Genomic DNA, 16,119 nt, shown 5'->3' with positions numbered 1-16,119 from the left:
CTGTGCCAGAGGGGCACGGGGCTCTGCCCTGGCACTGGGGTGCCCCATGGCTGCGTGCTGGGTGTGCACTTGCAGCTCAGCAGTGTTCCAGGGCTTTAGGTGCATCGCCTGCAGGTCAGCAGCACTGCAGGGCTTCAGGTACACATCCTGCAGGTCAGCAGTGTCCCAGGGCTTCAGCTGCATCTTCTGTGGCTCAGCAGCATTGCAGGGCTTCAGCTGCATGTCCTTTAGGTCAGCAGCACTAGAAGGTTTCAGCTGCACATCCTGCAGGTCAGCAGTGTTCCAGGACTTCAGGTCAGCAGCACTGTAGAGCTTCAGCTGCATGTCCTTTAGGTCAGCAGTGTTCCAGGGCTTCAGGTGCATCTTCTGTGGCTCAGCAGCACTGCAGGGCTTCAGCTGCACGTCCTGCAGGTCAGCAGTGTTCCAGGGCTTCAGGTGCATGTCTTTCAGGTCAGCAGCACCAGAAGGTTTCAGGTGCACATCCTGCAGGTCAGCAGCACTGTAGAGCTTCAGCTGCATGTCCTTTAGGTCAGCAGTGTTCCAGGGCTTCAGCTGCATCTCCTGTGGCTCAGCAGCACTGCAGGGCTTCAGGTGCACATCCTGCAGGTCAGCAGCACCCCAAGGTTTCAGCTGCACATCCTGCAGGTCAGCAGCTCCCCAGGGCTTCAACTGCACATCCTGCAGGTCAGCAGCATTGCAGGGCTTCAGCTGCATGTCCTGCAGGTCAGCAGCACCCCAGGGCTTCAACTGCACATCCTGCAGGTCAGCAGCATTGCAGGGCTTCAGCTGCATGTCCTGCAGGTCAGCAGCACCCCAGGGCTTCAACTGCACATCCTGCAGGTCAGCAGCATTGCAGGGCTTCAGCTGCATGTCCTGCAGGTCAGCAGCATTGCAGGGCTTCAGCTGCATGTCCTGCAGGTCAGCAGCACCCCAGGGCTTCAACTGCACATCCTGTAGGTCAGCAGCATTGCAGGGCTTCAGCTGCATGTCCTGCAGGTCAGCAGCACTGTAGAGCTTCCGCTGCACATCCTGCAGGTCAGCAACACCAGAAGGTTTCAGCTGCACATCCTGCAGGTCAGCAGCACCCCAAGGTTTCAGGTGCATGTCCTTCAGCAGGGAGGAATGCCAGGGACCAGCTCTAGGGAATGGTGCTGCTGGTGGTGAGCGGGGCTGGAGGAGTTCCCAGGTCCTGGAGAGCTGTCCATGCCTGTCCCTGGGACACCTGGGACCCTGCACACCCTCCAGGTCCTGCTCCTGCTTCCTCAAGTACTCAGAAGTTGCTTCCAAACCACAGAGCCAGGGATCCTGAAAAACAGAGCACAGTTCAGAGGTCATGTGAAGAACATCCCACCTGGCCAAACCTGGATGGGAAAAGCCAAGGATGAGAGTGTCACCAACCAAGAGTTTGTCACCAGGAAGGGAGCGAGCCCAGCTGGTAAGGAACTAATTAAACTTTACCCTTTCTAAGTGCCAAGTCACCGTTCCACTAATGGCAAAATTAATTCTGATGTGTTTGCCCCATTAGTATCTGTAGGGAGTACAGCTCTTCCTTAAAGGGTTCCTAAACGGTTTCAATTATTCTTCCATCAATTTTGGAAAGTGTAAGTTAATGGATTAAATATCAGCACTGTTACTGGCTCATACCACACACAACCAATGGCCTTACCATTTAAAAACAAATTTAACAGGTTTATGAAAGGGTAATTTGTTTCGAAGACATTCCTTTATCAGCAGCATCATGAAATTAAATGTATAAAATTAATATTACATAATTAAAAGCTGCGATGATGTGGTTCTTTTCAAAAATGTGATTAATCCATTCTGCCCTTCAGTTCTGGTCTGGTTTGGGGCAGGGTCAGGGCTGGGGAATGCTGGCAAGGAAGAGGACACAGACACAATTCCATGGGGATCCAACCCTCCCACCCCATGTCCCCATGTGTCTGTGGGGTTCAGGCCACCACCCTCCTGTGCCCAGAACCCCTGAAGTGGCCTCAGGCTGCACCAGAGGACATTTAGGAAGGATCTTAGGGAAAATCTCTGCCTGGAAAGGGCTAGCAGGCACTGGAACAGGGAGCTGGTGGTGTCACCACCCCTGGAACTGCACAGAAATGTGTGGATGAGGCACGTGAGGACACTCTGGTGCTGAGCATGGTGGGGCTGGTTCATGGCTGGACTCAATGATCCTGGAGGTTTTCTGCAGCCTGAATGATTCCATGATTCCAACCACCAACATAAATTTATTCATTCAAGTGTAACCCAAAATTCCAACACTTCCACTGAAGAGAGTAAATCTGAGAGAAATGTGCTGCCATGGAGATGGGCCAGATAAGCTGAATTAGAGAAAAAAAGACACAAAAATCTAGGTTATATTTACTTTTTCCTACTGATTGGGCCAACTGTGGAAGCAGCAGAATGTATTCCAGTCATGAATCAACCACGGGTCCCTGGGTGATTATATCCCCAACAACCACTGGGAATTTGGCAACAAAAAGCAGTGGGAAACATTTTTGGTGTAAACCAAACCTACAAACAACTATTTCACAAGAGCTTTCCCAGCCTTTCTCCATCCCAGCTGTCCTGACAGCAGCATCTACTCCAGCAGGGCCTGGATCACTATCCCACTTCTCTATTCCTTTATGGGTTTTACAGCAATAAATGGGATTATTTGGCATTTCCTGCAGCCAGGAGGGCCTGTGGGAGAGCCCAGGGACAGGGAGCAGAGCTGAGCCAGCACAAGGATGATCCCAAAGCTTCTCCTCCCTGCACCACGTGCCAGTTCAACGGCCTGAGGTAATCCAGAGCAACTCCCACCCGCGAGAGCAGGCACAGAAGTTGCGATAAACTCATCTTCCCAAGCCTTTCACATGTTTTATTGTGCCTGTTATGTGTCATCCTTCCAAAAAAGCTCCCTGTGCCATATGATCCACAGGAGCCTGCAGAGCAAATTTAGAGCTACAACTCCGTGAACTTCCTGGAGAAGCGAGAAGGCTCAGGGAGTGGAAAAGTACAGCAGGGAGTGGAGGGAAACACTGCACCAAGGGGGGAGGAACTCACAGGGCAGGGAACAGGGGGCACTGGCACCCTGAAATACAGGTGGGGAGATCAGCTTCTCAATTTAGGAGGAAAATCCTGAGGCTGAAGGTGCTGGAATTGTGTTTGCATCCAACAGCAGCTCCAAACCTGCCATGGCAGAGACACCTCCCACTGTCCCAGGTGGATCCAGCCCCAGTGTCCAACCTGGCCTTGGACACTGCCAGGGATCCAGGGATTCTCTGGGAATTCCAGCCCAGCCCCTGCCCACCCTCCCAGCCAGGAATTCCTTGCCAAGATCCCAGCCCAATCTCCCCTTTCCCAGTGGGAGCCATTCCCTGGCTCCTGTCCCTGCAGGCCTTGTCCCCAGTCCCTCTCCAGCTCTCCTGGAGCCCCTTCAGGGACTCTGAGGATTCCCTGGATTTTTCCCTTCTCCAGGGGCACATTCCCAGCTCTGCCAGCCTGGCTCCATGTTGAATATTCCAGGGGTTTGGAGCCCTCCAGAGCACTCGAGCTGTGTCTGCAGCCCCTTGCTGTGCCCACCCCAGGCCCCTCCTGAACCCTCTGCTCAGGCTGACGTGGGAAACCCACAGGAAAGACGGAAAATCTTCCCAAATAAAATATCCCAGAGATGTTCCCCAGTGTCCTGCTCCTTTCCCTGCCCACAGAATTCACACACTTCCATGGCAAACAGGGAAATGCCAGGAAAATCCAGTGGCACCTGAATTCCTGCAGCTGTCACCTCTGGAAGGGAGAGGCAGAGCCTGAACATTCCCAAAGAACATCCCCAGACCTGCCCCACACCAGAGCCTGCAGCCGTTGTTTGCTCGAGCTGTAGGAACAGTTTGTCTTTCTCAGCATTAAAAGTTTAGGAGAAGGAAAATGTCTTCCCCTAATCTTTGTTCTGTTCTTTTTAACTCCATGCAAGGCACTTTGGCTCTAAGACTTCCCCCCTTATTGTACACAATAGTTCCCATTAAATTTACAGGAGCATATTTTGCCTGGCTGTGGTTTTTTTCAGTGCAATAGTTTTGAACAATCTGTGTTTTTCAGTGACAGTGTTTGTCTTGGAGGGAACAGCACATTTATCTTAAGTACAATAAAAAAACCCAGTGACCTTCACTCTGCAAATTCAAACCTTTTTTATCTCAAATTAAAAACATTGCAGTGCAAAAGTATTTTCAAATCAAAGCACGAGGTGCTGTGGTTCAACTAAAGCAATTTCTTGGAGCTTGGTTGCAAAATTATGGTGAATTTCTTCTTACTCTAAATGGGGAGAAAACAATCCCCAGCTGACACTGAGTCACAGAAAGGTAAAATCCTTGGTTCCACACTGCACAGAGTTCCTTCCAGGGACCAAGCTGTGACCAAAATAATCTAAAAGCTGGGGGGAAAAGCTTTGATGCCTCTGGTTTTGTATTTGTGTTTTGCTTCTGTTTTAAAAAAAAATATTAATTTTAAGAAATCTTAATTTCTAAAATATTAAATAATATCTATAATACTATTATATATTTCATATTATATAAATATACTATATAATATTATATCTTTTTATATAATATAAATTTTATATATTATTTTAAAGATATTATACTATATTTATAATTTATTTCTATAATAATTATTAATAAAATAGTCACTTTCTTTTCCCCCAGCTGCCCAGAGATTCCACCAGTCTGGGAATACCTGGGAAGTTTGGCCTGATGGCTTTTGGGAGCTGCTGTGTCCCCTCCCAGCACTGCTGATGCAGAGAAGCTGAGAACACAGAGTACTCCTAAAGCACTGACTGTCACTCCTGCTAATGCAGGGCTGTTAATTAAAACAAACAAACCAACCCCTGCTGCTTTTCCTGGGAGGCAAGCAGGCTGCAGGAGAAAACAGGGGGAAAATCAAGGGAAAAATAAAGAGGAAGCTCTTGCTAAAGCTCAAGGCACTTGTCTGAACCACCAATCCCTAAAAGCCTTGCCCTAATCACCCTGGAGAGGACAGCAGTGCCAGAAGTGGCATTTAGAGTGAAAACAGAGGTAACACACTCCTGCTCAGACCAATTCCAGCCCAGACATGCAATTTATAATGAACAAGAAACACTCCAAAGGAGATGCACCAACCATGGCAGCTCCAGGGCTCGTTCTCCCAGAGAATTAGAGATGCAGAGCCTGAACCTCCTCAGCCCTGAGCTCTGACCCAGCACAGACATCAATCATCAGGTTTCCACAGACACTTCCCAGCTCCAGGGAGAGTATCCTGTGACCAGCACTCCCTGGTTTCCCCTGGCATCCTCACCTGCAGGAGCCTGGAGCAGCCCCTTCCCTTCCCTTCCCTCTTCCCTTTCCTGCCCAGTGCTGAGGGTGCTCCCTGCACACCAGGAGGAGTTTCCCAGGCACCATCAGCACCTCCACCAACATTCTGTGCTAAGAACTCCTCCAGTCAACCCCAGGACCAGGAGCTTTGGGCACTTTCCCACAGCAACACCAATTGTCCCCCCACAGCTCTGCCCTTCACACCTTCCTCAGGCACATCTGCAGCTGAGTGTCACCCCCACGGCCAAACCAGCCCAAACTGCCTGGGAAAACCATAAAAAACCCCAAAACCCCCCAAGGGCAGGTGCAGCAGCATTTCCCCAAGCTGAGCTGGTTTGTACCTTGGCTGGTGCAGGTTCCCTGGGCTTTGGGAGCAGCTCTGCCTTGATTGCCTCCATCCTGAGCTGATGCTCTTCATCCCAGTCTGCCTCACACTCCTGGGACTGGCTGGCCAGTTTCATCTTCACCCAGGCTGCCAAAAACACAAAGCAGGAGAGTTTTCCTTTCCTGTTTCATGTGTGAGAGCAGTTTTTAACCTAAAGTCAAAGCTGTGCATTTCTGGTTAGCCCAGCTGAGAGAACAAAGACCACACCAAATTCCAGAGCTCCTGGAATGAGCAGGACTACCATGGCAAATGGCTCCTTGGATCATTTATTTGGGGAGATGGATCCAAGACTCTTCCCTGGTTCTGTCATCCTCACAGTCTCAGACACAACTCAGAGCTCACTCACACAATCCCTTCCCACATCCCTGATTTAATAACTGTACGGACAAAATAATTCCTTACAGTGGTGCCAGGAAAAGAAGGTTTTCAAACTGGAAAAGCCCAATTCTACCCAGTTTTATCACAGCACAGAAGATTCCCCAGTGTCCTGCTCCCTTCCCTGCCCTCAGACTTCACACACTTCCATGGCAAACAAGGAAATGCCAAGAAAATCCAGTGGCACCTAAATTCCTGCAGCTGTCACCTCTGAAAGTGAGAGGCAGAGCCTGAACATTCCCAAAGAACCTCCCCCCAAAGAACACCCCCCAACCTGCACCACAGGCACTGCACCAGACCCTGCTGGAGTCAGGAGATCACTGGGAAGTGTCCCTCACTGAAGCCCTGTCCTGAACATTCCCAAAGAACATTCCCCCACAGAACATTCCCCCACAGAACATTCCCCCAAAAAACATTCCCCCAAAAAACATTCCCCCAAAAAACATTCCCCCAAAAAACATTCCCCCAAAAAACATTCCCCCAAAAAACATTCCCCCAACCTGTCCTACAGGCACTGCACCAGACCCTGCTGTGTCAGGAGATACTGGGAAGTGTCCCTCAACAAAGCTCTGTCCCATTAAAGGGTCTCAGTGCACTGCACAATAATCTCCTTCTTTGTAAATCAAAGGTGACTCGGACACAGGGGAGAGAGAATGGTGCATCTGACTCCATCATCACAAGGCTAATTAATTACTTTACTATTATTTACTTTATAATACTATACTATGTACATTGTATCCAAACTGAATCTGCCATGCACTCACCCTTGCTCACAACTGCTCACCCTGCACTCATCTCTGATTGTCTCGTGACTGTCCCGTGACAGTCCAGCACCCACACACACACACACCTGGCCCTGACAGGCCAAGGGAACAAAACATCCTCACTTTGGGTAAACAATCCCCATATTGCATTCTGCTTTAGCACAACACAGGCACAGCAAGCCAGATAAGAACTGTGTTTTCCTTCTTCTCACAGCTTCTCTCTGTTCGGAGGGCACGTGAATACCAGACCCTTCATGCAGGAGCAGCCTCACCCCATCACTGCCACAGCCCCTGACACAAACCCACCCCAGCCCCTACACAAACCCACCCCAGCTCCTGACACAACCCCACCCCAGGCCGTGCCAAACCCACCGAGAGCCTTCCTCACCTCGGATCTTCCTCTCATGCTCCTTGGTCACTGCCACAGCCCCTGACTCAAACCCACCCCAGCTCCTGACACAATCCCAACCCCAGGCCGTGCCCCTGACACAGCCAAACCCACCGAGAGCCTTCCTCACCTCGGATCCTCCTCTCGTGCTCCTCAGCGCTCTTCAGGACATGGCTGGCCGGGGCAGTGGTGCCCAGGAGGCTGCGGACACGGGTGGCCAGCGAGTCACCGCTGCTGCTGCTGCCCGCTGGGCTCAGGGCAGCTCCTGGCAGGCTCCGAGCAACTCCAGCCCCGGGCAGGCTGTCCTGCACCACCCCCGGGGCACTGCCCGGCTGCTGGGACTGCCCAGCCCTCCTCAGGAGGCTCCTGACCCGGGCACTGAGGGAATCCCCACTGCTGCTGTCCTCGCTGCCCTGTGTCCCTGCTGCGGTGCCAGCCTGGCCCCAGGAGCCCAGGGAATTGCCCAGGCCAGCGGGGGCACTGCCCAGGGGCTCCAGGGGAGGAGGATGGCTGGGCTGTGGGGCTGTGCCAATGCCCAGGAGGCTGCTGGCAGTGCTCTGTGCCAGCCCTGCACGGGCAGCCTGGCTCCTGCCCACACTGCTGCTCCCTTCTGGCTCCCACCTCCCCATGGATTTCCCTGTCCTTGGCTCTTGGGCCACTGCCCTCAGCCCTTCCCTGCACTGGGAGCTGACAGCCAGAGGGTGTCCCCATGCCAGCTGGCAGCTGGCAGAATCCAGAGGGTCCGTGTCCAGCTCCTGTGCCCGCACACGCCTCGGGGTCACGGCCTCATCCCATGTCAGTGTGTCCTGCAGCTTTGGGATCCAGTCCTGGCCTAACCTGGCATCCTTTGGATCCTCCTCCCTCCCACCCAGCCCCGGGGGAGCCTCCCCAGGCTCTGTGCAGGAGGCTGTGGGGCCACCAGGACGGCTCCAGCTGGCAGCCAGACCCTCTGCCTGTGCCAGCAGCTCCCGGAGCTCCTGCAGGGCCTCAGGGCCCATCAGGGATTCCCTTTCCTGGCCCTGGCTGCTCTCACTTCCCACCCCAGAGCTCGAGGATGCTCTGTCCAATTCCATGTCATTCCCAAGCCCAGACAGAGCCCATCCCTGCTGGCTGCTGTCTGAGCTCCTGCACTCAGGGTCAGCAAGGGCACCCTGAGCCCTTCTCCCCCCATCCCGGGGATCCCTGCCCGAGGAGCAGCTGGGCAGGTTCTGCTCTGCCCCAGCAGGTCCAGGGGACCCCTCTGTGCCCCCTGGGCCTCCCCCCTCCAGCTGGGGGCCTGGCACACTGCCCTGGCTGGCTGGGGAGTGCCCAGAGAGCGTGGGGGAGATGGCACTGAGCTCCGGGGGGGACAGCAGGTCCTGCTCCTGCTCCGAGCCAGCCTCTGAGCCCACGGAGAGGGACACGCTCAGAGGGGACACATCCGAGCCAAAGCTGGCCTGGGACAGCTCAAAGGCTGGCAGCAAGGCACCTGCAAAGGAACAGGAGACAAATGAGCATCTGCAGGCTCCAGAACACAGCAAACATCCCTTCCTGTGCTACAGTGTCACAGACATCTTTTATGGAAAATCCTTTCCTTAGGATTTTTCCTGCTGAGAACCTGAGAGGCCTCAGGAACAAAATGTAAACAATGATTATCTGCTGCTGTGGAATGCAACAGGTGCATCTGTGATTGGCCCATGTTGGATGTTTCTAATTAATGGCCAATCAGAGTCTAGCTGGCTCAGACAGAGAGCTGAGCCACAAACCTTTGTCATCATTCTTTGCTATTCTATTCTTAGCTAGCCTTCTGATGAAATCCTTTCTTCTGTTCTTTTAGTATAGGTTTAATGTAATATATATCATAAAATAATAAATCAAGCCTTCTGAAACATGGAGTCAGATCCTCGTCTCTTCCCTCATCCTCAGACCCCCGTGAACACCGTCACACTACAGGGCACACAAAGGGAGGGAAGAACTCAAATACTGGAAAATATTTAAGGTGCTGTCCTTAGGATGAGACTTGAACCAAGATTTCCAGGAGAACTGTCTCCTGAAAGAAACCTCAGGAGTACTTAAGATAAATATCAAACAAAATGCAAACTTAACAGAGAATTATAGGATATCTAGAGTTGGATGGGATCACCCATCCAGCCCCTGGCCCTGCACAATCCCACCCTGTGCACCTGGGAGCAGTGTTCAAACCCTCCTGGAGCTCTGGCAGGGCTGGCTGTTACAAAACCACGCTAATTTGGATGGTGGTGATGATGATGATGGGTGGATGGATTTAGGAACAGATCTGGTCAGTTATAAAAACACTGACAACTTTTCATCACACCAAACACACCAGGAAATGCCAGAACGCAAAAGAACCCAAGAATTACTCCTCTCCCAAGAAGGAAAGGTCTGGTCCCAGTCCTTCAGTCTCAAGATACAAACCATTTCCTTCTACAGGACTCTAGGAAAAAGAGAAATAAAGGGAATGAAAGCCCTGTCTGCCTGGCAGCTGCCCCACAGCCACACTCCTTTGCAGAGATTTGAGCATCTCCCAGTGCCCAAATCTGCTGCCATGGCAGAAGATGGAGTGCCAGGAACCCCCTGAGCCCCAGGGGAATGGGGTCTGTGCCCTCCTGGTGGAACCCTGGGTACTGAGGGTTTCACACTTTCTGGGCTAGAAAACACTGACCCTCAAGAAAACTCTACATTTGACCTGAGACCGCAGAGAAAGCTTCCAAAATTGCATGATAAAACTCAGATCATGAGGGTATAGTTTAAATAAATGTAGGTAATGTTACAAAGTAGAAAACTCAGAATTTAAAGTTTTAGTAATATATAAAAATATATAGTAAAGCTTTAGTAATATATAGTAATTATAGTATTATGTAGTATTTAGTATATAGTATTATAAAGTATTTAGTCATATATAAAACAAAAGTTGTAAAACAGTAACTAATCCTTCTTCTTCACCTTCTTCATAAGTTTAAGTAATATTATGTAATTAAATTTAAAAGTCCAGGTTACAAAACACGAACAATTAGTTATTAAAAATAACTAACCAATAATTATTTGTTAGTTATTAACTAATTAGAATTATAATTTGTTATACAACATATAGTAGTTATAATTAGTTATATAATAATAATGATATATAACATATCATTAATATAAGTTCTATAATAATATAATACAATAATAATATAAAATAATTTAATTTAATATATAGATAATATTAAATAATATATAACAATTATTATTAGTTATTAATAATAACGTAAGGCAATAATAATTAGTTAGTAACCAATTATAGTAAGTTGGAATATATAACAATTATAGTATAATAATAATAATAATAATAATAATAATAATAATATATATATATTATTGATAATATTAGATATAATATAATGTAATGTAATATATAACAATTATAATTAGTCATTTATAATCGAACCCAATCATTATTAATTAGTTATTAACTAATTATAACTATTTATAATACATATAACAATTATAGTTCTATAATAATAATATATAACATATATTAATAATATTAGATATTGTATAACTATAAATAGTTTTTAATAATAATAACCTAACCCAAGCAAAGAAACCCCAAAGCCCACTACCCTCCCATCCCCCAGAGCCCCCATACCCTGGGCCTGCGGGGGGACTCTGTCCAGGGGGGCCGTGTCCAGGGGGGGCTGCAGGCTCCTGAGCCCCCATGGGGAGAACTCCAGCTCCCGGAGGGGCCCGCGGGGCACAAAGGGGGCCAGGATGGTGCCAGGGGACTGCTCGATGCCCAGGTTCCGCAGGTACACCTGGCAGGGAAACAGGGATAATCAGCACTGAGGGCAGGGGGGCACCCCGAGCTCTCCTGGCACGCTGGGCACTGCAGGAGGGGGCACTGCATTGCCCAGGTTCCACAGGTACACCTGGAAAAGGAAACAGGGACAATCAGCACTGAGAGCAGGGATGGATCAGGAACAATCAGCACTGAGGGATCAGGAACAATCAGCACTGAGGGTAGGGATAGATCAGGAACAATCAGCACTCAGGGCAGGGTGGATCAGGAACAATCAGCACTGAGGGTAGGGATAGATCAGGAACAATCAACACTCAGGGCAGGGTGGATCAGGAACAATCAGCACTGAGGGTAGGGATAGATCAGGAACAATCAGCACTCAGGGCAGGGTGGATCAGGAACAATCAGCACTGAGGGCAGGGTGGATCAGGAACAATCAGCACTCAGGCCAGGGATGGATCAGGAACAATCAGCACTGAGGGCAGGGATGGATCAGGAACAATCAGCACTGAGGCAAGGTAGATCACGAACAATCAGCACTGAGGGATCAGGAATAATCAGCACTCAGGGCAGGCATGGATCCTGCCATGATGGGCACTGCAGAAGTGGGCACTGCATTGCTCAGAGCAGGCTGAGCCCCAGTCTCACTGCTGGAAACTCTACCTCCATACATACATGAAGGTTTGAGCTAAAAACACAAAGGTTTGGGTTGAAAACACAAAGGTTTGGGTTCAAAGCCCTCTCTCTCCCCACTCAGCTCTGCTCAGGAAACACTGGCAGGCTCAGGAACTCCAGGCAGCAGCAGGGAAGCTCTTCAGTTTTTAGGACAAATTTGGTCAAACCTTCCAGGCAAATAGCTGGGAGCAGTTTTGTCAGAGCTGGTTTACACTCAGATGTTATATGCAGGAAAAAAACAGCCAACATTTTCCTTGGCTTCATCACCTGTAGGGCAAATTAATTTCAGTTCATCCACACTATGTCCTAAACTAGCCAAGAAAATGAAATAAATTACCTTACACATCACAGCCAGCCCCATTTCCTATGATTTTATCATAAACTTCCACATTACCAGCCAGAAAAGTGACCTGCTCTCCTTTACCTTCCAGAGATTTATGGAAGCAGCATTCCCCAGAACCAGGCTGGAGTGTGTAATTATAGCCAGGAACAGAAGTCATCTCTCTGTCTCATGAATTTCATTTCAAACACCCTCCCTCCAATATTTATATTTGTTTCACCATTTCACCACGGGTTTGCAGAGACAACAGAGTGAAGAGAGCTTCCAGAGCACATTCCCAAAGACCTGGTGATTATGGAGTCATCTTGTGAGAGGAGCAGCCTCTTACTCAGAGGATAATTACATGTTTGTCATTACCATAAATCTGCATCTCATTTGCTCCACCACTCCCAGCTATTAGTGCCCTGAAGGTGCTGCACAGGGCTCCAGCCCCTTCAGGAGAAACCTGGGTCAGCCACACAGGACAGAAAGGAGGGAAGGCATGAGAGTCTCTGGAGGTGAGGAACACATCAGGAATTCAGAACTGAGGCCTCAGAAACTGGAGCAAAGTGAAAAAACAGAGTGATAAAATCACAGGAAAAAAGGAATTTCATTTCCAAGGAGCTGTGTTGGGTTTGCTGCTCCTGCAGAGCTGGGGAAGGTTCAGCTCTCCTCACTGAGCACCTGAGCCTGAACCTCCTGTTTGGACAAGGAGAGCCTGGTCTTTGAGAGAGCCACCAACCCTCACTTCTCTCTCCTCCTGCTCCCCTGGTGTGGGATTAAGCCTTTTCTGACCCAGAGATGGGGTAAATGGGAGGCGTTTACAAAACTTTTATTCCATTTTCAGTCTCACCAGAAGGGTGAGACAATACAGATGTTAGAATTCACACCATCACAACCAGAATCCAACTATTTCCTAATTACAATACACTATCAGTGTTTCATGATCTATCAGCTTCAGCCACACCATGCTGCAAATTATTTAATCATCTAAAATTACCCCTCGTGGGTCCCACTACAATGCATCTTTCACAGTTCTATTTCTCCAAAGTATCCAATCTTATTTGCAAAGCCATCCTTTAAAACTTGTTTCTGGCTCCATTTCTCTCTCAGCAATGTCTGCTTTATTCCCTGGCATTCCTAAATCAGCATTTCTTGACTCAAGGTTTGCACACTTTGAGAATTCCCTACAAATCCATTTCCCACACCCTGACACTCACCTACCCTGGGAAAGACAAGAGGCCTTTCCCATATCCAACCCTGTCTTTGTCCATGTTAAATAGTACTAAAAGTTATTTTCCACCTCTATTTAAGATAAGCTGAACCTGTATCATGGATGAAATTCACTGTGGCACAACCCTGTGTAAAAGGGTTTTGTTTTGGCTTGTACTGATTAGATCCTCTCCTAAAAGAGCAGTAGGGGGGAATGGAAAAGTGAAAAACAAATGGAGAACTCTGAAAAACAAATGGAAAAAAACATAACTGAAAAAAAATGGGTAACTCTGGGAAAATAAATGGTTAACCTGGGGGGAAAAAATGGATAACTCTGGAAGCAGAGTTTGAATTAGAGCCAAACTTACCGGGATCCTTTCTTCAATATTCAGCTCTTCCTTCTTGGGAGTCTCCAGGGCTGCTCCAGAGGGGATGGGGCTGTTCCCTCCTGCACTGGGGCAGGGCCTGGGCACCACCAGGGCCCCCTGAGGCTCCTCAGGACCAACAGGAAAAGTCAGACTCTCCAAGGGAATGACTCCAAAGCTGTCCATAATGTGACCAGTGGGGACACTGAGGCTGAGGGACTGATTTCCCTTCTCCTCACAGTCCTGGTGCTCCTCAGCTGGGGAGCTCCCATCCTTTGGAAGGAGCTGAGCAGCACTGGGCACAAACACATCTGGGGCTGAGCTTCGCCTGGTGGTGCTGTGCCCATCTTCAGCAGGGGATCCAGGCAGCCCCTTCTGTGGGGTGGGGCTGTCAGAGCCCCCCAGAGCAGCACTCTGCTCCCCCTGTGCTGCAGGGCTCAGGGCAGGCAGGGCTGTGCTCCTGCTGGAGATGTTCATGGCGCTGTCAGACTGGGACCTGCTCAGAGGGAGGGCAGGCAGCAGCTCAGTCTGAGGGAAATGCACATTTCCCAGAGAACCTGTGCCCCTGCAGGCACGAGCAGCACTGCCCTTGGGGTCCCCCAGGCTTTCCTGCACTGCTGAAACACAGCCTGAATGCCTGGGAGGTGCACTGGAGGCTTTCCTTGCAGGAGAAGATGCACCTGGCACACAGGTGGGAGCACCCTGCAGGTGCCAGGCTCCCACCTTCTCCAGGAAGCTCAGTGAGGGGAAGGACTGCATCCTGCCAGGGCAGGGAGATTCCAGCTTCAGGGACTCCAAACGCCCACAGGTCTCTGCCACAGCACTCTGGGGAGGGGGCTGCTCCTCCCCAGGGACAGGGGACATCCCTGGGGCTTCTTCACTGGGACACCAAGGAGAGGCCTGAAGGTCTGAGAGCATCACCAGGCCTTCACCAGGTCCTTCTGCCTTCCCAGCTCTCTTGAGGAACACCCCTGGCGTGGACTGGAAGTTGGGATGAGGCAGGAGCAGGGAGAAGGAGCCCTCAGCCCCCAGGCTGAAGGAAGGGGAGATCTCTGTGGCTTTGTGTCCCCTCTGTATGGAGCAGTCAGAGGCAGTGAGCTCATCCCTGCTCCCTGCAGGCTCTGGGGAGTGCCCAGGGCAGGGGGCAGCATCCTGGGGCTGGGTCAGGCTGGGTGTCCCAGCAGGGAGCAGCCCCTCTGTCCCCAGCTTCCCTGCTGGCTGCTGCTGGCCCAGGAGAGCTCCCTGCAGCCCCTGAGGAGCAGCCATGGAGGCCAGCCCCCGCTCCTGGGAGCCCCTGAGCCCTCCAGAGCCCCTGGGCTGCACCCCAGGCTCCTGCAGCCCTCCTCTGCCTGCCCCAGAGGCTGCTGCACAAAGAACTTCTTCAGCAGCCGAGTTCTTGGCATGGCCTTTCATCAGGCCCTCAGAGAAGTTATGGGACAAACCAAGCTGAGGCACCTTCCTTCCCTTCTCCAGCTTCTCCAGGGCTCCTGCCCCACTGCCAGCCACCTTCACCTTTGTCTGCTGCACACCCCTCTCGCTTTTCTCAGAGAATTTGGTCAGGGCAGTTCTGTAGGAGTTTCCTGAGGAGGAGGAGGAGGAGGAGGAGGAGGAGGAAGATTCCTCCTGCCCCGGGGACTCCTTGTTCCCCTCTGAGAGCTCAGGGGCAGCAGCTGGGCCATCACTGTCCCGGGAGGAATGACCACAGGGGTGACCATAGCAGTGTCCATCCCTCCCAGCTGTGCCCCAGGGCTGCCCCAGCCCCTGCTCTGGAGCTGGCTGCGCTGCATCCCCCCTGCCCAGGGGGATTGGTGCCTCCTGCTCACTCTCCCCACTGTCCCCATTGTCCCCCTGGCTGCCCAGGGGCTGCCCAGGCTGGGGAGCAGCTCCAGGATCCTCCTGTGCCACAGGCTGGGAGTGCTGGGGTGGGCTGGGAAGGGCTGGGCCCCTCAGGGATGCAGTGCCATGGATGTGGGCAGGCTCTGAACGCTCCAGGGATGCTCCAGAAACATCCGGGACTCCTCTGCAAGAAAAGGGAATTCCTGATAATTTATTTTATTCCAACATCTCTGGTTTAAATCAGAGGCAAAAGAACTTCAGTGCAACTGGGGTATAGCAATATTCACACAAATACCCATAAATGCAAGCCCTAAAGGGGCAAAACCCAAAGGAATGCAAAGAAATATCAAAAATCTCCTATAAAACAAAGGCTCAAAAATAATATCATAATAACATCAATTTTTACTTAGTATGACAATATTGTTCCACCTGTTTAGGACTGAAACATTTCTTACTGACAGGCTGTTATTAGCTACATAAATAAATAAAATTAGCTAAGTAAAATATGCAACATTTACTTACACATATCTCAGCTTGCCTGTGATTTTTAATACAAATTAATAATGTTGCATATTTTACAAGTACAAGCTACTTCAGTTCATTATATTAATTATTTCTTTAAAGGATATAAAAGCAGCCAGGTCTCAGATAAGCAACAAATTCCTATGAAGTTCTAATACTCATATTGGGGA

The 16,119-nt window shown here is 50.2% G+C and overlaps 1 protein-coding gene across 1 annotated transcript in view; it reads right to left on the bottom strand.

Annotated features, from left to right (window-relative positions):
• The window catches only part of LOC128946670 (collagen alpha-1(I) chain-like), a 30,802-nt gene that overhangs the window by 244 nt on the left and 14,439 nt on the right, over positions 1–16,119 (bottom strand). Inside the window, exons 4-8 of the mRNA XM_054290613.1 lie at positions 13,595–15,611; positions 10,871–11,036; positions 7,373–8,710; positions 5,672–5,802; positions 36–1,305 (exon numbers count right to left, since the gene is read on the bottom strand). Of these exons, the coding sequence (XP_054146588.1) occupies positions 36–1,305; positions 5,672–5,802; positions 7,373–8,710; positions 10,871–11,036; positions 13,595–15,611 (4,922 nt within the window). The remainder of the gene's footprint in view (positions 1–35; positions 1,306–5,671; positions 5,803–7,372; positions 8,711–10,870; positions 11,037–13,594; positions 15,612–16,119) is intronic.

Source organism: Melozone crissalis, unplaced genomic scaffold, assembly GCF_028551555.1.
Source record: "Melozone crissalis strain CALT ecotype California unplaced genomic scaffold, PUWL_Pcris_2 ptg000006l_1, whole genome shotgun sequence".
NCBI classification, from domain to species: Eukaryota; Metazoa; Chordata; class Aves; order Passeriformes; family Passerellidae; genus Melozone; species Melozone crissalis.
The sequence above is the reverse complement of the archived record's forward strand: the minus strand, read 5'-3'. Positions and strand labels throughout refer to the sequence as shown.